The 23,916-nt window shown below is 39.1% G+C and overlaps 2 protein-coding genes and 1 long non-coding RNA gene across 7 annotated transcripts; 1 reads left to right on the top strand and 2 right to left on the bottom strand.

The window, feature by feature from the left end:
- Window positions 1–279: 279 nt before the first annotated feature.
- Window positions 280–22,896, top strand: LOC122575150 (histone acetyltransferase KAT6B-like). 5 transcript variants are annotated; one of them, XM_043743711.1, is made up of 6 exons: window positions 280–625; window positions 5,494–6,284; window positions 10,246–10,715; window positions 11,400–13,372; window positions 15,340–15,737; window positions 16,115–22,896. In XM_043743711.1, exons 2-6 carry the CDS (start codon window positions 5,739–5,741, stop codon window positions 20,774–20,776), a joined length of 8,049 nt encoding a protein of 2,682 aa, XP_043599646.1. In that variant the 5' UTR covers window positions 280–625; window positions 5,494–5,738; the 3' UTR covers window positions 20,777–22,896. The 5 variants fall into 5 exon arrangements, with proteins under 5 accessions (XP_043599646.1, XP_043599645.1, XP_043599650.1 ...); XM_043743710.1 differs by lacking the exon at window positions 280–625 and adding an exon at window positions 641–1,191; XM_043743715.1 differs by lacking the exon at window positions 280–625 and adding an exon at window positions 643–1,191 and having other exon boundaries at window positions 11,400–11,488.
- LOC122575177 lies at window positions 2,152–3,640 on the bottom strand. Its single transcript, XR_006319339.1, has 2 exons — window positions 2,467–3,640; window positions 2,152–2,366 (listed from the first exon to the last, which is right to left on the bottom strand). It is a non-coding gene; the product is annotated as an uncharacterized LOC122575177 (long non-coding RNA).
- On the bottom strand, window positions 22,126–23,782 carry LOC122575176 (high mobility group protein homolog TDP-1-like). Its single transcript, XM_043743783.1, has 3 exons — window positions 23,593–23,782; window positions 23,151–23,426; window positions 22,126–23,059 (listed from the first exon to the last, which is right to left on the bottom strand). Exons 1-3 carry the CDS (start codon window positions 23,763–23,765, stop codon window positions 23,041–23,043), a joined length of 468 nt encoding a protein of 155 aa, XP_043599718.1. The 5' UTR covers window positions 23,766–23,782; the 3' UTR covers window positions 22,126–23,040.
- Window positions 23,783–23,916: the final 134 nt, after the last annotated feature.

The raw sequence follows: 23,916 nt of genomic DNA, 5'->3' as shown, positions 1-23,916 counted from the left end.
CGGTTCATAGACACATATATAAGTACATATGTGTAAGGACTTATGAAGCTAGATGAAGATGTAACCATAAATGCACATATATATGCATAAGATGTGATTCGTGCAAAAATCAATCACTTCTTTAAAAAATTGTGTGACTTGTATTCTAGACATACAATTAGAAAAACAAAATGGTACACTAGTTAATACCAAAATCATAGAAATCTTAAGATATTTTATTCCAATTAGGTGTTTCTTTCAATTTTCTATAACACATAATACATATTTGAGGTAGGCAAAACGTGAACTAATTACATATATTATTATTTGGTCTATATATAAATTAAAGGAATATTTTAAATAATCAATTCAATAATCTATTCTAAAAGAAAATAAATCACGTTTACGTATTAATGATACAAAGGAAAAAAGAAATAGAAAGAAATATATCGAAGAGTAACTGTAGCCTAAAAAGTGTGTCGCTAATATCTCCAGGTAGATGGCCCAGAAGGAGGCAGGTACGATCCTGGAAGCTCGTTGACAAAGCTTCTGTACAGCGTCATGTAGCAGACGCGCGCGTGTGGTGTTGAGGAACTGATTGGGAATGGTCAAAGTGAGCGCAAAGCAAGCGACGGCCATAGTGAAGGTAGGATATGGAATAGTAGTAGGGAGAAAGAGATAGGATGATACCATACAGATATATAAATATCTATTAAGTGTAGATATTAGGCTATTTTGAATATTTCGTCATTTTTCATCATACTTTATACACCTTCTACTCCCGCGCTTGAAAAGCTCTTATTCGGGATGTAGATCCCATGGGACACGATGTAGATATACAAAAGTGATGCGCATGTGTGCGCGCGCGGTAGAAAACGGACGAAAAGCGACGCACGTGTGACCGGTAATGAGAGTGTCGAGTCAAAGTGGACGGTTTGATTGGTCGAGGAAAACGTGTGCCGCTACAACTGTTTCGTGATTCCGCCGTAACAGTGAGCGCGGTGTGCGCAGTGCGCTCCCCACCGCGTGCGCGCAGTGTGTAACCCCCGCGACCGCCATCTTTGTCAAGTGGGTAACCTTTGTTGATTTGTGTGAAATGTGACGCCGTTGTCGCGAGATAATTGGTGATCGTGATTAAATATCCTGTGTTACGGTATCTAGTGATTCTTGTGCATTTCACGCTGGATTTATACATGGGATTACCTTGATCAGGTAAAAACAATTAGTTTCTCGTTAAATCTCGCAAGAGAACCACGCGAATCATCACCAGACGCATACGGGCCAGCGGGTCGGGCTGCCAGCTCGTGAAAGAGTGAGAGGGAGAGAGAGTGAGTGTGCAATAGAGTGCAAAAGAGAGAGGGAGATAATCTTCTATACGCAGTGTTTCTCCTCGTTTCTTCTTAACATTTTTTCTTACTATGCTCGAACAAGCGGATAACCAAATGCCATCCATTTGCCAGACGTTTATTCAGGAAGCTATACAGTACAACGTTGTGGTTGAAACATCGTTCTTAGGCGCGAAAAATTGTGCGAAACAGTCGAGAGTTGGCCGTGCCTACCCAAGATGGCTGCCCGTCGGGTTTCGAGAAACTTGTGTCCTCGCTATCTACTTGGACACGTAATTCAATCGTTTCACATTTTTCACCCGCCTAACGCGCACCAAGTATTTCACTCAAAATGATGAAAAACTCGGTGTCGTAGTATCATCTAGAGTAGTTAACAGGCGATAGTTCGTAGCGTTTAGCGGTGGTTTCGTGGGCGACGGCCGTCGCGATTACATTCGCTAGCCATACACAGTGTCTTTCTTACGAGGGATGTGACTTGTAACGAATCGTAACGGTTATTCCTGCTTGAGAAACACCAGACGAGTTTCCCGGTTGGCGTGGAAGTATGTGTTTTCGAGTTGAAATTATAAATTGGCTATCATTAAGATTAAAATGGCTACCGACGGTAACCAGTTGGTGATTATTAGCAAATATATCTTTCGGTCCGAATCATTTTCTCTCCATTCTCTTCATTATTCTTTTTCGTAATTGAAAACTCGTTTGAATCGAGCCACGCTTTTTACTCTTATTTTATTTTTCAAGCGTGTGGCATTGAGCAAAGATCTGTTCACGGTATGTGTGAGTATTTTTTGTTGAAACAAATACTTAAATGGAAGCGTCTTTGTAGAAAGGAGAATCATCTGTAAAAGCGGGTAACGAGGAGTAAGAAACGCCAAGCCGGCAGTAGTTGAAATCATTCGGTAACCGTCCGTTTTCTCAGTGGCAGCTGCTCTCTCTGTTGCCATCCTCTCTTTTACCTCTCCGTCGGGTGAGAAAGGCCCCAACAAACACAGTCAGCCGGCCTGACTACTGGCCTCCCTTCTTCCTCGTTACTGTCGTGTGCTTAAATGGACGAACGATAAATAAATTAGCTAACAAACGTATTCGTTTACTCGATATTTCGTTTTGGCAATAACAGAACGAGTCAGAAACAACTACATACACCTGTAGAAACGAGCAAGTATAGAACATTGGAGTGTTCTCGAAAAGAGATTTATGCGTATAATACATATACATTGGTTGATTTTCGACGGAAAATTCTGAATGTGTAGTGCGTTCATTCGCTTGCCATTCTCTCTCTTCACTCCCTCCTTTCTTCTCTCCCTCCATATGTTCGTTTTCCTATACACTCCTGTTCTTCGTAATTGTTGCAAACGTGCCGATAACTGTCGAATTAATGAAATCGAGCCAAGGCTAATATTTAAAATTTAAGCCATTGAAAAGGCTAAGCTTTCTGTCGATCACTGTTTTGTTATTCACACTCGTTCCCAACTAGTTTTAGTTTCAACGTGTGCGAGACAATTACATATTTCGCGAAGCTTCATTCAGTGACACGTACGTCAAACAAAGATTAGTCATATAATAGGATTGCGTTTCTCAGTGATTCACGGACAAAGAATGTTAGGTTTATTTAATTTATTGGTCGACACGAATACCTTTCGCCGTTGACGACCATTGTTTGCCTAATTAACGAATAATAATCATAAAAAAAGACTAATAGTCGAGAAATTAGAATGAAATTGGTCAAACGAATCCTACGAAATCTTAGCAAATATATCGTCATATTTCATCACCCTTTCAAATTGTTTTATATCACTTAACTATTATTAAACGTTTGTATATTTTTCACGTGTAGTACGCTTGATCAGAATTATTATTATCAAAACTCTTCGAATTAGAATATTAAGTTTGCCCTTAGAATATTTCTCTTTTCTTTGGAAGAGTATCAATGTTGATAAATGGAAATTTTTATCGGTTGAAAGAGTTTAATACTTCGATAGTTTCTTTCTAGATCAGCTCTGGGCAATCTGAATTTACATACAATCGTTTACAAAAATCTTTGAACACTTCTAGAATTTTTTAATGAATTATTATATGTGTTGTATGAAATGTAAAACATTTGAAATTTCATTAGCATTGTTATGAGAGAATGGATCATTATGATTATATTACTAAAACTTCAAACAAATGTGAAAATGTACATAACAGCTACAAGATTATTTAGTGCAAATATATATATGTATTTCGAAGGGTAACAAAAGTATTTAAACATTTAATTCGTTATATTAATAAGCTTCAATATATTGGGTTGACAACTAAGTGATTGCGGATTTTGTTTTTAGGTGGTATTGACAAAATGTGCAATTATTTAGTTGCCAACCCAATACAGTGGCGCTATTTTTATTACTTATTATTTGTTTTAGTTTTGCAAGTATTATTATATGTCTATGTTATGTTTACTGAATAGATGTTACCCGAGAATATTTTGTAACTTCTAAATACATTTTCAGATTGATTTTAACTATAACTAATATGATCATGACCAGTGTAGTTTCATTGCAGTGTTAATACAATTTCAAAATGTTTTATTTGCCAAACACGATATGTATGTATATCCATGAAAGTTTTCTATGGTTATTGCCTAAATAGTTTCATGAGCCAATGTATATCCATATATGCATAATTGACTTAATAAATCACGTGTATCTACAAGTTGTTCAAAATTACGCAATATCAGTACGACCTACAGTCATTTAAAATATTTCTCTCCCTTCCACGTGTACATATACGTACACCTAGTGTTGAGTTTGCTTACGTCGAGGAGAAAGTTTGCCGCTTAGAAGAAAATCGGTCAATCGTTCGTAACGAGATAAAAAATTGAACAGTTTCGGATAGTTTTGAATGATTCTAAACGACTTTTAAATGATGATACGATAGATTCGGTATATCGGGTTTAGAATGTAGCAGTAAAAAATGTAGCTTATTTTTTTTTAAACTGTTGTTTCATTTCGAGATGATTAGTTCTGTGAAAGAATACATCATATGGTTTATATGTGTTTTGTTGTGTAACGCTCAAAGAATTCTCACGAATTTATTGAGTGAAAACGAAAAACGAGCGGGAAAGATGTATTCGTTCGGACAGCTTGCAACGATTCAAATTCTAGCTAGTTGATACGCATACATATTATAATAGTATATAACCGAATGTCATACAGTTTACCTGACTAATATGGTGCAGAAAACACGTCATGCGTTATGATTATATTCCGAATATTTATGCATTTGTGGGAAATTTAAAGGCGCGAAAAATGTACATAATATGTAACATATTCATTAATTATGGATATTTATATACATTCATATTTTTATGTGAATAAAAGAGTAGGACCTAGGTGAACATTTGTTTTGTCTATTAAATATTGTAACGAGTATTATACTTTGGATACTTTATGTACTTTTGTATCTTTAAATTTTTCATACATGCATAGAAATCCGCATTGATATATATATATTGATATAGTAGTAAGATTATCAATAATTATTTAATAATATCTAAAGTTTGGATAGTAATCAAAATTATAAAAAATAGAAATACACAGTAAGTGAGTAATAGATAGTGAGTTTGTTATTACTGTTTGTTTACTTAATATACTCACACTTGAATGATACTAATAGATAGTAATTTTGCTATTATTACCTATCTACTTAGTGTACTTGGTAGTAGTTTTACTATTACTATATGTGCAAATAGTGCAAATAGTGAATGTAATTTATTTCAAATTAACAAGATTCTAAACGAAAAACATCTGCTGTAACCTATTTTAAATTCATAACAAGATAGTTCTGACTATTAAAATTATGCCTAAACTTCGTTTTAGAGTAACCCAATTATGTATTTTCCTATCTTTCGATAGAATTCAAGTAGTACAATTTAAAAATGCCAGTATTAAGTTTTAGAAAATCACGTGACCAAAAGCTAGAATAGGCTGTCTGTGTACGAAGTCAATATAATGATGATTTCCTAAACTTAAAACAAATTAGAAACTTCAAACAGATTAGTGCTAAAACGAAATTTAACCAAAATTAATATCAGTAATGTAGTATCATGGTAGCAAGTTGAACTGAGGAAACAAAAAAGAAAGGAAAACGAGAAAGGCTTATTGATTGATTGGCATATTCTGGATTTTAGGACCAGCATAAGGAGCGTGTGATCTTGACGGATGGAAATGTGAAGCCGCAGTAGCCTGTAGAAAACTCGTCTGAGACAGAGTCAGGCGCAGAATGTGAGTGAGTCGTAAGGACTGGTTGTAAAAACCGACCCGGAGGCGGTCGAGCATTGTTAATTGGGTGTATATAACCTGGCCTGGTACGTGATCGTCGCCGCCGGTGTCGCCGCCGCCGTTTTCGTCGGCAGACGGCCGACGGAGACGAGAAATGGACGAGCCCGAGTCCGCTGACACATGGTCGGCCTGGTTCCTGGACGCGATCCGAAAAATCCGCAGCCAGAAACAGAGGCCGAGTGTCGAGCGGATATGTCATGCTATTCGTCAACACCATAATTATCACGAGGAGGAAATTGCTGAACATCTGGAGGTTGCTGTGAAGCGCGGCGATGTGCTCAAGATCTTTAATAAAGGACAATCCTCGTACAAAGATCCTGGTGGCTTACAATCGAAACCGCTCAAAGTTGGCAAAGCTTCCGATCTGAGCAAGGTACTGGGTAAGGCTGTTAGAGAATTGGGCGAAAGGGAGGGCTCAAGCCTGAAGAATATCGAGAGATATATCAGACAGAGTCACACGGTTGAAGAAGAAGCGGAGGGCGACTTGAGAACAGCTCTTAGACTGTCTGCTAAAAGGGCAGTCGATCGAGGGCTTGTGATCCAGGATGGTAGGCTCTTCCGACAACCGGACAGACCACCTTATCTCAAGAAACATGCGGATACTTCTCATATTACCCAGCCGGAGCCCCCTGTAGCTAAGGTGAGTCATTTTTTTCATTACTCGTCATTAGAGTACGTATGTTTATGCATTTATGGGAAAGCTAAAAGCATAGAAATGTACAGAATACCAAACCTTTCAAATATCCTCGCAGATAAAAAGTACTGGCAGTGCTACAATTGTTTTGTTGCAATCAAGAAATAGTTGAAAATATCTCAACTTCAAACTTAAAGTATATTTTTTATCTAGTCAAGACGTGATTAAGTAAACACAGACATTTATGAAAATTCATACTTTTATGAACACAGCCAAAAGTGGAAGTTAGACAAACTTGCTTCACTTACTAAATATTAAATAATTTATATATTTTTGTTTTATTTAATACTTTTATATTTTGTTAAATATTTTATATATTTTTATATGTTATATGCATTCGGGACATTTTTGCATCTTTACATTTCCCAGAAGTGCATAAATGCGTTCTTAATTTATTAATAAGTGTGAAAATAAAGATTTGAAAGAATTAAGGATATTTCAAACCAAGTAAATAAAGAAGTTTCAAGTTACTTGAATTAATCTGATGGAGGTTTTAGAGTACATAAAGTATTATACGCGTATGCAACATACCTGATTTGTACCTACCGCACTTGTAACTGAATTCGTTCAACTTGCGCGCTCTTCCATACATCCGTTCATTTACGTTATTATCGTATTCTGGTAGAAATATTTTATTACCAGTGTCGAGTTCAAACAATGTTCACGAAAGTTGATTAGACTTTTCCATCAGCTTGTCTTTGCTTGTGCTCAGAAATCTGTTCAGAGAGTGTAGTTTCATAGAGCCGTGTTAAACGTGGGTATTCGCTTGCTATTCACTTCCATGCAGTGGATAATATAATTCACAACATGCGATCATATGTGAACTGGCAGCCGTAATGTCAACGTAAACCTATCGTTAGTATTCGTACTATATAACGAGACATGCGTCATGCATTGTTTTAGTGTAAAAAGTAAAATAAAGCAAATAAAATTATTTCGCGTGAACAATTGAAAAATATGCATTCCCGGTTGAATTATATTTTCGGAATACTATACGCTTTGTAGAATTATATTTTGTTATTTCCTTTTTTAGCTAGGAATAATTTGGAATTACTGTTTTTGTAAATATAAAAGAAGCGATTAATTCTTTCTTTCTCTCCTTGTTCCGAATTGAATATAGTTACCATACGAAGAATTATTACGTTCTCTTCAACACATGACATATTTGTAGCTAATGCAAAGCGTTTTCTACGATTAAACCAATCCGTACATGTAGGGTTCCTATACGCATCTATGGAACGACACTTTAATTTAATTTCATAGTACATACAATCGTAAAACCGCATAAAGAACAATCTAGAAATCTGTCAATGTACCTATTATCCATTAATTCGTATTAAACACTAGATTAGATTTCGTTGATGTAGTTGGAAAGTTGCGATTCTCTGTCGGAGTCATCTTCGAGAAATCCAAGTTGAGCGAATATTGAATTTGAATTTTCCCGCCACAATTCCTTAGAAAAGTATCAACAACTTCGTTTGTTTCACGATACTTGTTAGTCGATACACAATAAAAATTTAGGTTGAAAGGGGCTTTTTTAAGAAAGAGAATACGCTAAGAGCACCATTTTCAAGAAATACGCCATGTATTAGTAATAATATCCTAAATAATAAAGCATGCAGAAGATACAGGAATATAATGAGAAAATACTGGGACGTTTTGTATGACAATACATCAAGAAGAGTATGTTATGCATGATCGCATACGGTTCGTGGCTCACTCAGTTCAGGAGTCAACAAGGGAAATATTACGCTCTCGTTACGGTCCCTCATGTTCGTAGCTGGGGAGTCACGGCGTGTGCCCACGCCTCAAGATGGTTAGTCGCGGCCTCACGCTAGAGGGGAACTTGAACAGAGGGGCGAGACTCAGGACGATATGCTATCGCGGTCAACTTCCGGTGACTCGTTTGTGTATATCGCCTCTCTTATTGATCCTCCATGCACACGTCTCTCTCTTTCTCTCTCTCTCTCTCTTTCTCATTCACCCCTCTCCTTCCCCTCCTCTATTGCATTCATTTCTCCTCCCTGTTCTCCTACCGACCGCGTTTTATGCGTGTCAGGCCGCAGAGAGCACGGAAAGTTATCCAACGATCACGCCGGCGCGATCCTGACAATCCCTTCCTCCCCGTCGGTTGCTCTCTGCCCTTTTATTCCTTGTTCTTCCTTCTCGAATTCTCAAGTGGTTCTTGGTTTCGCTGCCAAGTGTCACTATTTAGTTATTCAGTCCAATGCTGTTCACGGTTGGAACCCTTCATACACCTTTAGTTCTCGTGTATTACATGCCATTGCTATGGGAGAAATAAAATTGAGAAAGAAATGTCAATATAATATAACTTATTGGTAAATTCAAATATGAAATTTCTTTTATAAATTCTTCAACTTCAAAGAGATGATCCTTTTTAGCTTTTATAAACTCGATGTTTATTTATTGATCGATAATGGAATGGTAATACCTAATTAGTTCCTATGAGCTTTTGTACTAGTATTTCATGTCGAATTGTTCAGTAAGTTGGCCTGTATGCTCAGAAATTTATGCTCGGAAACAGAACTTCTTAAGACTCCCTAATGTGCCTGATACACAGACACGGCTGCGCGCGCGTTTCAGAACAAGAGTAGAAAGGGGAGAATCATTAATTCTAGATACAATGGCTCATGAAAGTGTTTGGATTCTTATCCAATGAAACTTTTGAAATACAAAAATGTTTGTCTTTTGTACTTTTTAAGTTTCGCGTTACCTGATCTGATAAATGTTTCGATGTCTAGCTGCTTTTAAGATGAATATTTCAGGTCAGTAGGTCGATTCCTTATCTGCATAAAAATTATTTGTTATGCTTTATCTTCTATTATTATTTGAAATAATCAAATATTTTCGGCTAATAAATTATTTGGAAATTATCTATTTCTCAAACAAAATTTTGGTATTCTTTTGGAAAACAATTTTATTTTAAAATAAATTTATTTGTTATTTTATTGGAAGTAATTATTTGATTTTTTAATTCATTATTTTCATTCCAAATAAAATGTATCCAATGATTTGTTAAAAGTTATATTAATTTTCTTTTTAATTGCAACGAGAACAAGATTCAAACATAAAAAGTTCCAAGCATATAGCAGAATTAATTTCGGAAAATTTGTAAAGGTAAAAGGTATTCGAGAAACATTCGTTGTATATATGTATGTATGTATGGCTATTACTTGTAGTTTTCGTGTGTATAAAAATCTGTCGATGTATCGACCGAGGATATGTCAAGAAGCCAAGAAGTGCAAGCTTTAGCAATGGATCGTTCAATCCCATAACTATTAGTTATAGCTGGTTCTCTGGTCGCGCAACAGGTCGTTGCGGATCCTGATCACGCGTGTCCTGTATGTTGAAGGTATTCTTTGTGTACTCTACTGCTTCGAACCAAACAAAAATGTCAACTAGTTAGAAATGAAAGATATTAAATACAATGAAATGGCAGATTTTAGGTTTCCTTCCTTTTCTGATTGCTAAGAATATACAGGAAATCTTTGTAAAATTAATATATTATACTTTTATCGAAATCGAAACATGATTATACATGTACACTTTTTAATTTTTTTATATACTTTTATATACTTTCTTATTTTCATCCCTTTAATTATAATCATTTATACACTGTATATTTAAGTATGAATTACACAAGGGCTGGTTACTTTGGCGTTAATTATTTGATTACGAGTGAATAACTCAGTTATTACTATTTCATTAAAATGTGTATCTCGATAATTATATCTTTGACTTTCACGAAACTCCATCAACTTCCCAGCATCTAGCTAAACCTAATAACTTCCATTTATGTTGTATTAAAATTATCCTGTTTATAATATTCCCTTTATAACATAATCGTAAAGTGCGTATAGTCATATATTATTTGATTTTGTCACAGTTGCCAGCTCCACTACCAATTTGCAAAGAATGCCTTGGTGCGACAATAGCTGGGAACAACAACAACACAAAACGGAATATTACTGAGAAATTGAGCAGGTGTAGCGTGTGTGGTGCAGCTTTACACAATTCTTGCGCACCACCGGAACTCTCAATCCTTGTCGATAGAGGTATAACGTGGTCATGTGATGACTGTTCTCCAACGTGTGCTGGGTGCCAGTTGGAAAGAGAATCGCAGAATTATCTGGTAAAATGTGCTGGTTGTGTTAAGTGTTATCATCCTGCCTGTTTGGATCCAGCGCTTGATAAAAAGAACAAAACACCATGGAGGTGTCGACATTGTCAAACAGCACATACACCAATATCGAAGGATGATAGTAAAAGGAACAAAACACAGGATGCAGCTAGTTCTCTCGAAGGCACGCCGACTAGCGCGAGGAAGAGACCTAGCAAGTTACGTGAAAGTAGAAAGTAAGCGAAAATTTGATGTAAACCAATTTTAGGATTAATGTTAGTTCTCATTTGTGATGACTTGTCGAGTATGTTTGATATGCGCGATACAATTTTAATAGATAATATACGAAACATTGAAGGAAAATATTAACTAAGCTAGCGGTTCTTAATCTTCTGTTTATCACGAACCTCCCTTAAATAATTTTTTCTTGTCGCGGACCACCAAGCTTAACTCAAAATCTAAATCAGTAATGTGCCAAGTATGTAGAATTAAACCATTCATGAACAATCTTTTTGGAGAGAAAAGGTTCGTTATAAGTAAATAAATACATATACTAAATATTTTTTATTCAAATAATACGACAATAACTTGCGTGTGTGAGCACTTCGCAGGTTAAGGACCGCTGAAGTAAGCTGAACTACATTTCTCTTGAATGTGGGTTTGAGCGTATTATATGCATTATGCATATAATATAGCATTGTGTTAGATAATATGATATAAATATCACACGGAAAAAACATTGTTGCTTTTTTATTTATACTAATTAATATAAACTATTGTTTTTCTCAACATCTTCTACTACTGTATAGGGTTACCTGACATAAGATCAGGGTTTAAAATTAGAATAAAAAGTTAAGACTGAGGGGAAGGGACGACGAGTTATCGATGCGCACAATTTGACCAGATAATATCTGTTTCAGATCGGCAGTATCCAGAAAGAGTTTGGCGATTTCGACTCCGGTGAAGAAAAGCGGCGCAGGAGTGGCACAGGTGGACAGCAGCTCGGACGGTAATGCGGGTGTTGTCTCCCCTCGTCAACCACCTTTGATTTCCTCTCCTTTACCACAACCCCCCACCCCACTCGCAGGCCAGGGTAGGCTACTAGAAGAGAAAAACGATCGGATTTCCAAAGAGAAGCAGAAGTTTTTTAGGCTGAGTGCGTTTAATGCGGACCATAATAAGTTGAAGCGGGTGGGGGGCGGCGAGAAATCGAAATGTTCGCAGGACGTTAGTCCTAGGTTAACTCGGGGTAACGCGAACCAGAAACAACAAACCATGACCGGTAAAAAGGTAGTACCGCCAATGTCTAGCAGTAGCAGCAGCAGCGGCGCGAGCGATAGCGATTCTTCTGACGACTCCAGTGATTCGACTGATGATGATGACGAAGACGACGCGGAAGAGCAGCAGGGAGCGGAAGGGAATGGGCAGGGGGGAGAAGAAGAGGAAGAGGTAGATGGTAATAGCTCTAGCGCGTCCAGCAATACGTCTACTTCCGATGAGGACGACGACGACGATGACGAAGAGGAGGAGGATGACGATGGCGACGATGGTCACGAAAAACGTCGTGCTGTCGTCGGCAGTGGCGATAGTGGTGGTGGTGGTGGTGTTACCGGTAGCGGTGCCGGTAACTCTCCTAAACCAAGAGGTCCGTTCTCTTGTGATCTAAACGAGGACAAGCCTTGGGGTTTCGCCGCGGCCGCGGCTAAATTCAATATGGAATCGCCCTTTTTTAGTAACATTACCAATACCTTTGGTGCGCCGTTACCTAAGCTCAATGTAAGCAGTACACCGACATTCGGTTTACATATACAACCAGCCGTTAATTCGTTCGATGGGAAGAAGAAACAGAAGAACGATCGGAACGGTACTGGTATAGCGAGCAGTTTTGCCAATACGGATAACACCAATAAGGTTAAACCTGGTAGTGGTCAATTGAAAGGCCTTTTCGATGGATTGAGTCACTTTTTTTCAGTACCTACTAGCAGCAGAGTAAGATCTAGCGCGTTAACGCCTAATTACGCGCCTGATAGAAGAAAGCGGCCTAACGTGGACGACAGTGATAACAGAGCGAGCAAAGTTATGAGAGGGATGCAGAGTAATAAACGTGAAAACGCGTCGTCCGGTCTAGGAAAATCGAAAGAAAAAAAGAAAATGGAGGCAGACAACGATGTAGCGAAAGTACCTCGCCCTGGAATTTTTACGCCTTCCGACGAAACGTTATTTAGTTCCCTTAACGAAAAGCTACCAAAAATGACACCGTCAAATTTAGTTAAAACTGCGGTTAATAGTAAAAGGCACGAGCACGAAAGGAGAAAACTGATGAAAGATGATGCGCCGTTAGTGAAGTGTGCAGCGGGCGCGTCGTCACCGTCGTTGCCATTGCCGTTATTATCATCGTTATCGTCTTCGTCATCGTCGTCGTCGTCGTCGTCGTCATCGTCATCTTCGTCGTCGTCGTCGTCGTCGTCGTCGTCGTCGTCTTCGTCGTCGTCGTCATCGTCGTCATCGTCGTCGTCCTCATCATCATCGACGACGGCGGCGGCGTCGTCGTCGTCCTTTCCGTTACCGTTATCGTCACCCTTATCGTTACCGTTACCGTTGCCATCATCATCATCATCACCGTCTTCGTTACCGGTGTCGTCGCTGTCGTCACCGTCGTCGACATCAATGCCGACATCGACTCTTAGGCCCGATCAGTCCTCGCGAAAGAAAAACACACTCGTGGAAGGGAGCCAAACACGCCACCCTGTGCCCGCTGTTTCGAAGTCCGGCCTGAGTTCTGATTCCGTGAAATCAAATCCCAGCCTAAAGTCCAATCCACGAGCCTGTACTAGCGCCACCACCACCAACACCACCACGACACCCCGCGCGACACCCTGCTCCACCAGGAAGGGTAAGAATCTACCCCACCCGTTCACGAGTCCTAACCTCGATGATGCACCCAAGTCGCAAAGAAGAATTCCCTCTAATCTAATCCTCGCTCACCACCACGTGGATGTGTTGGCGGTGTGGTGTGGTATGATGTATGTGTTCATGTACGTCTGACGTAATCTGTTTCAAGATAACATGATTGTTCTCCACTAACGGCCAACAACTTGTTTTTCGTCGTTGAATTCATGAAACTTCACCGATAATTATATCGTACAATGTATCGGATGATCGAGAATTAAACATTTATCTGTATGTAATAAGAACAATCAGGTTCCTTGATAGGACGTGTTTATTGCTTATTATGTGGTGTGAAACTTATGGAAATCCGAGTTTTCTACTTGCAGAAACATCTATCATATAGAATGCGAACGAATGCATTCATTTCTCTTTCATCGTTTTCAGATCAAGTTTGTGAGCTATATGGATGATATTTCCATTCGTTTTGCACTACGGAAGACTCTTACATGGTTATTGCATGTTACTAATAACGTTATTTGGCTCTGGCATACACTCTCTTTTTTCCATATATCATATAGTTATCAAATACATAATTAATGCACGTAGTTCGTAAATAAACGCACTCGACTATGGGACTGTTCACGTGATAATTTCGCTGCTGCACAATTTTTTTCGTTTAACTTCTCACTACTTCTAATTTGATCAATTCTTTACAGTTGTACAGTCGGCGATACTTGTACAAAGATTTAGCCAGATATATAAAATAGAGTATAAACGTTTCTTATTCGTCGTCGTTTTTCTATTAAATTGCCATTATTGTTTTACAAAGGACAAGTATTGAAATATTGAATTATTCTATTAAGGAATTTAGAATAGTTGACCTGTGATTACTTCAAATATGAAATAAGTACGAAGCTTCAACGGATATCGGAAAAGTTTTTCTAATCCTTCGGGATTCTATATCGGCATTTTATATACGATCAAAGATTGACAAAAGAAAAAGGAAAAGGAGAAAGTATTAGGGAAGAAAAGATAAAGTGACCAATACCGATCAGTTTACAGTTTTACAGGACGAAGAAATACGACGCTAGGTGGCATATCTCAAACAGTTGCCTGGTATTAATAATATCGGAGTCTACCTGCTGCTGCTGACATTTAGCAGACTCTATTGTCGTAACTCGCCGTCTTCCACCATAAAGAGAAATATAAAAAATGTATACGTTTCACGAGTAAAGTAAAAAAGCAAAAGAAAGGAGAGACAGAAAAACTAAAACGAGAAATAAAAAGAGAAATGGAAAGAAAGGAACGAGAGGAAAACAAATCCGCTTTTGCCATTGAAGAGCCAACTTGATACTCTGCCAACACATCCCACGAAAACCACCTACCCCATAGCTTTGCTTTGGATACTACTCACAATATTAACAGCTAATTAATTGTTGTCGCACTCGATATTACCGAAGATTGTCAATGCACAAGTTAATATTTATGCTTTGCGACTACAATATCCGCTTCTCTAGTGGACAGATTCTTTTTGTTCCTCTTCTTTTCTTTTTTCACGCATCGAATAGAATTATGTTTTCATTTCAATTGCATTCTTTAATACCGTACACTTCTATATCAATAAATTATCATAATATTCCCGTGGAGTTTTTTGTTTGTCTATTCGTCTTTTTTCAAAAAGTTTTTCACTGTTGGTACCGTATCAAAGCCCTAGTATATGTCGTTTGTGGTACAACGAAAAATTTGTCTGCATTGCAAATTACCCTTCAGGATTAGTGTTTCTTTTGTGGTAAACAAGTAAGAGAAATCGGACAAATCGACATGGATTCAAATTCAATGGATTAATTGTTACAGCGGATTATAAAGGAATTTCTTTTCCTTGTTCTATTCACTGCAAAACAGAAAAAAATAAAAGTAGCGAATAAGCACATAGGAACATAAAGAAAATCAATTTGTTATATTTGTTTACAGAGGAACCGGTTCTACCTCAGACCTTGCCACCTGGTGTCACGCAAAAGGATGTTGACCTATTTAAGGAAGCACGGGACAGAGCGGCTCGCTTAACCGCCGTGAATGGTGACGGCGAGGAAGCCGCGACTGTGAATCCAGGGAATAGTTCAGCTAGTACAAGTACAGGAAGTGGTATTAGGAATCCCGCGGCCATAGTTTTCGGTCGATACGAAGTAGAAACGTGGTATTCCAGTCCGTTTCCTCAGGAGTACGCAAGACTACCAAAATTATTCTTCTGTGAATTTTGTTTAAAGTATACGAAAAGTCGGGCTGTACTTGATAGACACATGGACAAATGTCAATGGAGGCACCCTCCGGCTACCGAGATCTATAGGTGTAACGGCTTGTCTGTCTTCGAGGTACGGTTCGCGAACAAAACTTTTTCTTTTCTCTTTAAGCCTTTGACAGTGCAATAAAATAAAGTTCAGAGAAATTACGGAATGATTTGCCTCTGTGAAAGGATTAATACACAGATAATACTCTATATGATATATCTCATAGACTCCAGATGTTCATACATTTTTGGGAAATTTAAGACTGCAAAAATCTATAGAATACATATAATATGTGAAAATGTAGAATACTTATTATAATACTTAGTAGACGAAAGAAATTTTTATTTAGATTTCATTAATTAATTACTCATTTAATTATGTTAATAAAAATATAAAATTACTTAAATATCCGCAATCTACTCATAAATCAGACAATGAGAATTTTGATTCTTATGTTTCAGATCGATGGTAACGTGAACAAGATATACTGTCAAAATTTGTGTCTGCTAGCGAAATTGTTCTTGGACCATAAAACGCTCTACTACGACGTAGAACCATTTTTATTTTATGCGGTAACTAAAAACGACAAGTATGGTTGTCATTTGATTGGTTATTTCAGCAAAGAGAAACATTGTCCCGCGCAGAGATATAATGTATCGTGTATCATGACTTTGCCGCAATATCAAAGACAAGGATTTGGTAGGTTCTTGATTGAATTTAGTTATCTTCTGTCCAAAGTGGAGGGCATTCCCGGTACACCAGAGAAACCTCTTTCTGATCTCGGCCGGGTATCGTACCACTCTTTCTGGAAAAGCGTTGTACTCGAATATCTTGACGCTCATAGAGATTCTACGGATATCAAGTTGGGAGATATAACGAAAGAAACTGGCGTGTCAGCTCATGATATCGCAACTGCTATGCAATTGCTGGGATTTATTAGATCGGTTCATTTGCCCGGTGAAGGGAATTCTAAAGTGGCCGTGGTAGTTGATTGGGCTAAAGTGGACGCTCATATGGCAAAAATACGAAAAAGTTCTCGTATCAAGTTAGATCCTGATTGTCTCAGATGGATACCATTGCTCACGCAGATTCCTAATCCATATCAAAGTCCGGAAGAAAGTGGCGACACTAGCTCCGAATCTTCTCCCGTAGTGGAACCGAAACACGTACCGGCGATTGTTGAAAAAATTCAAAAGGTTAAGATCAAAAAGAAACCAAGGGGTAGAAGGTTGGGACAAAGAAGATCTTCACCGTTCAAACAGAAGGCTGCCCAAAAATCATCCTTACAGAAGGATTCTATTTCCAAAGACACGAAGGAGTTGAAGGAGACAAAAGCAATAAAAGAGAAGGAAGCAAAGGAGACAAATGAAGCGAAGGACACGAAAGAAACAAAGGAGTTAGAGAAAAGGAGTCGAAACGTAGTTGCTGCGTCGGTAGAAAATGCTAAAGAATCGATGGAAGTAGAACCGAAGAGCGTCACGACAACGTCGAGGAATTCTCGTGCGGTGACTGCTTCAAAAAACGCGAATTCTACAAATCCAACGACTTCATCTACGTCAACGACGACGACGACGACGACGTCAACTACTACGGTAACAACCACCACAACGACAATGTCTAGACGAAGAATTAGAACATCGAAGACACCTGTAACTGGTGTCTCGGTAGCGATTACGACGACAACGTCGTCGTCATCGACGACTCCTCTGCGAAAACGAAAACATTCCGAAAAGACTGAAGCAGAAGAAAAGGAGGAAAGGTCCGAGGTTAGTTCCAGAAAAAGAACTCGGGAATCTCTACGCGAGAAAGAAAAGGATAAGGAACGAGAAAGAGAAAAAGAGAAACCTAAAGAACGTGATAAGCCGAAAGAAAGGGACAATTATTCGAAAGATAAGGATAAAGACAATATGAACGAAGTGGAGAAATCATCTTCTAAAGCGATAGAATCGTCTCCGTCGTCGGTAGTGCAGAAACCTACGAAGAAGCAATGCAAGGTAGATGATATCTTGTTAAAAGTGACCAGTCGACAAACAAAGCACTTGCAAACGAAACAAGGGAAAGAAAAGAAAAATTTGGAGCAGAACCAATGCAACGGAAAAGAAGAGACGAAGGATGTTAAAACCTTGCCAGTATCGAGACGAGGAAGAGCAAAAGCCGAGAAGGAAGCTTTAAAGATGCCACAATTAAAACCTGAAACTCCTACGAAGGATCGACCCGAAACTCCTGTGATACTCCCTCCATCATTATCTCCGTTGCCATGCTCTGAAGAGACTGGCTCTTTTATAACTAGCCAGCAACAGTCGTGTTCGGTTACGGAGCAACTACTGGCAGCACCTGCCGGGAAAGAAGCTAATAACGCGGCAGAAACGACTAAGAGCAACGAGAGCACTATGGAAGACGTTAATAATGCCAATAGTAGTAGCACTGGCGATACCTGTGGATCAACTGTTCTTCCAGAAGCAGAAGCGACTATATCTGCTAGCCCAGGAGAGTATGAGGGAGGAGACGAGGATGAGGGCGAAGAAGAAGTACCTGCACCGAAGTCGAAACCTGTGACGCATATAAAAAGCGATTCAAACGAACGAACTGAGAAAGCAGAAGAGAATGAACCAGAAAAGAAACTCGAAGATGATTCCTCCGTTCCCTTTTTACAAAATCCGATATCGGAATCGAAATCGCGTATCCTGCAAGAAAATACACAAAGACCGGAATGTGAAGCTGAGGGAGATTTGGATAAGGGCGAGGTTGAAGGAGAGGACGAAGGCGGTCACGAACGCCAAGGTGATGGCGAAACATTAGTGGAAACAGGAGAGGGGAAAGAGGAAGAAAATAAAATTATGAAGGGTGAATCCGACAAAGCTCCGGAGACTGAGAAAGCAATTTGTAGTTTGGAAACGTCTAAATTGGTACCTGACCTTCTTTCGCCTAAGGAAGAAGAAATCGAGAAATTGAAAGCTGTTAATCAAGATGTAGGTAGTTGTAGAGAAGGTGATGGAATTTCCGATCGTTTAATGTTAAAGAGTTCGAAAGAGGATTTGACGAGGCCAAAGATAGAAACTTCTCCCGCAACGCCCACGGAGAGAAAAGAATCATCCTCTGCTGTTTCGAATATCGCGTCGCCTGAAACAGGGCCGCTCACGCCGCAAGAGAAAGTTTTGCCCGTTATCGAGCAGCAAGAAACCACTATTCATCTTCAAACACACTCTGAAGAATTGAAACAAAATTCGCCCGAGAGTGGCAAGACAACGCCTCATTTGGACAATCCTGGTTCGGTGAAACGAACACCCCCTTCGCAACCAGATTTGCCGTCTATGGGAGTTTACACTCCTGATTCGACCACAAATTCGGTGCATTCGTTGCATTACGGTCAATGTGATTTGGACGTCAGCCAGTTAGGACTGGAGTCCCCCACGTCGATTGCTAGCGATCTCGCATCACAAAATAGCGTAGAAAGACCACCAAGTGCATTGCCATCGATGCCACCGTCTGTTTCCGTTCCAATTTCGGTATCCATGCAAATAACTACGCCGGTTACGTCTGCCGCTGTAAATATCTCACCGCAAGTACAGTACGCCGATTGTTCGATGCCCCAGCATACTCCATCGACGCACGTTAATATCCATCCGATGCACCAGCCACATACACCGCAGCCTCTTCAGCAGCCACGTACACCTCAGTCGCACACACCTCAAAGTATACAAACGCAAAGTCCTCAGCCTCTTCCACAGAGCCATACGCCGCAACCGTTACCTCAGTCTCACACACCACAGCCTCTTCCTCAATCTCATACGCCGCAAAGTATTCCGACGCAGAGTCCTCAGCCAATGCGACAGAGTCATACGCCGCAACCTTTGCCACCGTCTCACACGCCTCAACCGATGCAATTGTCTCTGGCCCAACAAACGCAGAATCAAAGCATGACGCATGGTCAATCTCAACAACAGTCTCAACAGCAGTCTGCGCATCAACAGCAACAACAGCAGCAATCGCAGACGCAATCTCATAGTAACAAAAGAGCCAGTGGTTCGCAAACGACCCATAGGTCGAGATCGACACAACAAAGTAGCAGATCGCATCGAACCACGCCTCCTACGTCGCATGCTCAAGCCTCATCTCAAGGACACACGACCTCTCACACGAGTCATACGAGTTCCCACACAAGCCATACGACGATAGCGCATACGACGCACGTACCACCGCAGTATCAGCAGTCTTCGTCGATGAGCGTACCACCCGTTCCTCATCCGCATTCCCATACACACGCTGCTCATTCGCACAATATGGCCGTTATCTCGCAAGGAAACTATATGGCTGTTGCTTCGCAGACCTTCCCGACTCAGAACACGTACGTGATTCAACATCGAAGCAGCAGATCCGGTGCACCCACACCATGCACCACAGCGACGAATTTTTACATTCAGACGAGCGCTATGCCGCCGCATTCGCACACACCGGCACCCTCTTTGTCAGCTTCTGGAAATCATCAAACCACGAATTCGTGCAGTCTAGCAAAATTACAACAACTAACGAATGGGTTGGAGATGATACCTCCAACACCTCCACCAGCGATGAATTTAACGCCACCACCTCCTATACCGCACACTATGACACCGCCGCAAACATCGAGGCAATTACCGACGCCGCCTCAAGTACCCCTTGGTTACGCGAAAAATTATTATAACGTCAATACGGTTCCGCCTTCTACTCCCGGACCACCCAGTAGATCGACCTCGAGGTCATCAGCGAATGCAAATATGGCGTCTCTGACTCAGCCGTATCCAAGCGAAAGCTTATATCGCCAGACTCTCGATCCTGGAAGTACCTGTCCTCAAATGCAGAGCGCCGCCAGTCGGGTCAGTCCCAACGTGGCGATAAACACGAATCTCATGGCCCAGTATGGTTATCGAGTGGCACAACCTGCTACCGGCTACATGAATCAAGCGGCTCAACTCGGTGGCTTCATGAATCAAGCTAGCCAGTTACCTGTCGGAGTCGTTAATGTACCTGCACCGTATCCTCAGGATCCTCATCAACAAAATCCAGCGGCGGTGTATACGACGTACCACGGTTACATAAATGGCGGTCTTATGCAGCCTCTGAATAGTTCGATGAGGCCACGTTAGCCCCACTCATCTAAGCGCACATTCTCTCACTTACAATAACACGAGGTCGCAAAAAAATGGACTAACAATGATTGCTTCATTTTGGACAAGTTAATGCTCTCTTCTATACGAACTCTGGCAACTTTAAAAAACATGTTACCTATCGAGAGACTTTTTACCTCCTTGCATTCGCTTCCACAGTCACCCTCTGGATGTGCATACTGTTTTTTTTACCTTTCTCTCACCAATATTTTATTATTTTTTAACGTACGACCACTGACGTGTGATTTTTCTTTTATGTTGTGACTATTTCACCTTTTAATACACGTTTTAGCATTTTTGCTCCTTCTTCTTCTACTGTTACTGTTAACACGTAGTCGCGTGCACGCGCTTATATAAAATCCATCAGTCGTCAAACGCTATAAAGAAAAGGATTGTAAATTCAAGACCCAGAAATATTAAAGAGTTAACGGAAGCGCTTGCATCGTAAAGATTAAAGAGCTCGTATTAAACGGATTCTTAACTTGTTTTGGAATGCATAAATGAATAAAACCGAGTGTGAATATGCGAATGCGCGCGCGCGGAAAGGAGAGCAGAACATATGTGTATGTACGAATTATAATCATAGTATGGAATAGTACACTACGAAACTTGGATTCGTGTCTTGTGCATTTAAATGCGATTAACTATTCTATCTTGAATGTGATCTGTCGATCAATGAATATACATATATATACACATATATATGTGTGTGTGCACGCGCGCGCGTACCATTTAGGCAAACATGCATGTATGTATATACTGTTTATGGCTCAGTCCACAATCGACAAAACGAATACACCTATTTTTAGTAGGGCATTCCCATCCGAAATTGCAACGGTGTTACGTTTTGTGTATAAATAGTGTATATATATATTATACATATATACATATATGTGTATATATATGTACTACACATAATATTTGCAAAGAATATTCTGTTTGATATTATCGATTGTTAAACGTTGTTATTTACTTTTTCTTCGAGGCACGCTGTACTTTACTGTATCATAAAAATAATTGTACTACTATTATAATAATTATAATTGTATTATTGCAAATTAATTATTATGATCGCCAACTCGTTCATTACCATTGATCGGTAATCTTCCTTTATCGTCAATGTGAACATAGTGTTTCTCATTAATGATTCTTTATAAGATATCATTCTTGCCGTCGTCAATTGTCTTCGTCGTTGTTATATTTCTTATTACTATTGCTGCTACGATTACACTATTATTACAGTTATTACCATCGTCATCGTCATTCTTGTCATTATCGTTATGGTCATGGTTATGATGTCATGATTATGCTCGTCACCATTGTCATCGTTATCATGATTATTATTATTATTATTATTATTGTTATCATTATAATTGCTATTCTGCCATTGTCACCATCATTATCGTCATCATCAGCATCGTCATCATCATCATCATCAACAATAACAACATCATCATTATCATCAACAACAATAACAACAATAACGACAACAACGTCATCGTCATTTTCATCCCACATCAATACGAATATCATTTTATTCAAACCCTATGCTCCTTAATTACGTGCACACATACAGGAAGAAATACGCGCAAGCGTGCGCGCATACACACACACGTATATTCATTCTTTATTCTCTACTGTATGTAATATTTTTATTTTCTATATTATTGAACGAGAGGGCACATACTAGTTTCGAAAAGAATGATACATGCGTCAAAATGCTCTTCCACGGAGCGTCGCAAAAATTATGCTGAAATTATTTTTTGTATCAAATTATAAGAAGAGGTGAGATGTTAATTCGTTCGACCTCTGTATGGGAAATGTAAAATGGTGCTCGTTCATGTACGTTCAATTGTAATTTCCCTCTTGTCCACGACGCTTCGGGGAATGGTCGCGAACAAATAATATATTTATAGTATATTACGAATTTAATTTTTTCAGACGAGACTATAAGAGCGAGAGGCAAGGGAATTTGCCTAGTTTTTAGCATAATTCTTGAACGATAAAAAAGATAATTGATAGTGTATAAATACATCAATATTTATTGTACATAGAGTTAAAAAAAAACTACTAACAAATAAAAAGGAATCAAAAATAAAGGCTTCACAATGATATTTTGTACGAATAAAAGACTTGTAAGAACTTGTGTAGAAAGCGCGTGCTTAACTCAGCACTCAGGAAGACGAACTTCGCACTTAAATAATTTCATTTTTATCTTATAACTTTTCATTAACGTATGTGTTCTATCTTCCTTTCCTTCTTCTAAACAAAAATATATAGTAATTTATCAGGCTATCGATGATAAATCAATCGATATGTAGAGATGCACATACTTATAAAGTTTCAAGATTACCTTAACTTTCGTTTCCTTCTTTGCTCTTCTCGTCTTTTTTTCTCGACGTTTGCCAACTGTACATATTTCTTTCTTTGTTCCGGAGTCATTTGTGTCCATAATTTTCCAGCTGCACGAGCAATCACGGTTACGTGTTCCTTTGGCTTTTTACTCCGTAACCGTAGAAAGAAGATGATAAAAGGATTAGTCGCACGACATTTTATTATCTCTTTTCCACTGGTTCGGGATTCGGAACCATTTACAAATTTTTTAGTTTTTCCTGGACGATCACCTACGCTACCCAAAGGTAAAACATATAAAGTACGTTTTTATGTATTATCTTTCATAATTGAACAAACCCATGTTGGAAAAGAACATCCTTACCTACCACGAATTAGAATAATATGAATTTTAGTGAATCGAAAATAAACGCGAGTACAGAATGTGTCGAAAATTGTCTTACCTGTCACCACTTTCTCGTTTTCGTCCTTTTCTTTTCGATGAATGCGCGGAGCCGGTGTTTCCCATTCTCTTCGCAACTCTGTCACAATTGTTTAATAAATTCTTGTCGTAGGCCGCATTACTTGACAATTTTTTTCCAAAAACTTCTCGTAAAAAGTGAAGTTGAAGTGACATTGTCAACGTGAAGCGTACTTTCCCTTGTTTCGGTGGGAAAACAAATGAGCGAAAAAAATGTGTATTTTCGAATTAACTTTTTGTATGGTTACTTCACGGGATATTAATTGAAAGCGTAAAAAACAAGGAGATACCAGTTAGATAGACAGAG

The sequence above is a fragment of the Bombus pyrosoma genome, linkage group LG14 (assembly GCF_014825855.1).
Source record: "Bombus pyrosoma isolate SC7728 linkage group LG14, ASM1482585v1, whole genome shotgun sequence".
Classification (NCBI taxonomy): Eukaryota; Metazoa; Arthropoda; class Insecta; order Hymenoptera; family Apidae; genus Bombus; species Bombus pyrosoma.
Note: the sequence above shows the minus strand (reverse complement) of the source record. Positions and strands in the feature narration are given on the sequence as shown.

Bases quoted from the DNA above. Each gene is read 5' to 3' on its own strand.
- LOC122575150 (XM_043743711.1), top strand. From the start codon at position 5,739: ATGGACGAGCCCGAGTCCGCTGACACATGGTCGGCCTGGTTCCTGGAC. The intron at 6,285-10,245 runs GTGAGTCATTTT...ATTTTGTCACAG, and splicing joins CGGAGCCCCCTGTAGCTAAG to TTGCCAGCTCCACTACCAAT. The intron at 10,716-11,399 runs GTAAGCGAAAAT...TATCTGTTTCAG, and splicing joins AAGTTACGTGAAAGTAGAAA to ATCGGCAGTATCCAGAAAGA.
- LOC122575176 (XM_043743783.1), bottom strand. From the start codon at position 23,765: ATGTCACTTCAACTTCACTTTTTACGAGAAGTTTTTGGAAAAAAATTG. The intron at 23,427-23,592 runs GTAAGACAATTT...ACCTTTGGGTAG, and splicing joins AAACGAGAAAGTGGTGACAG to CGTAGGTGATCGTCCAGGAA.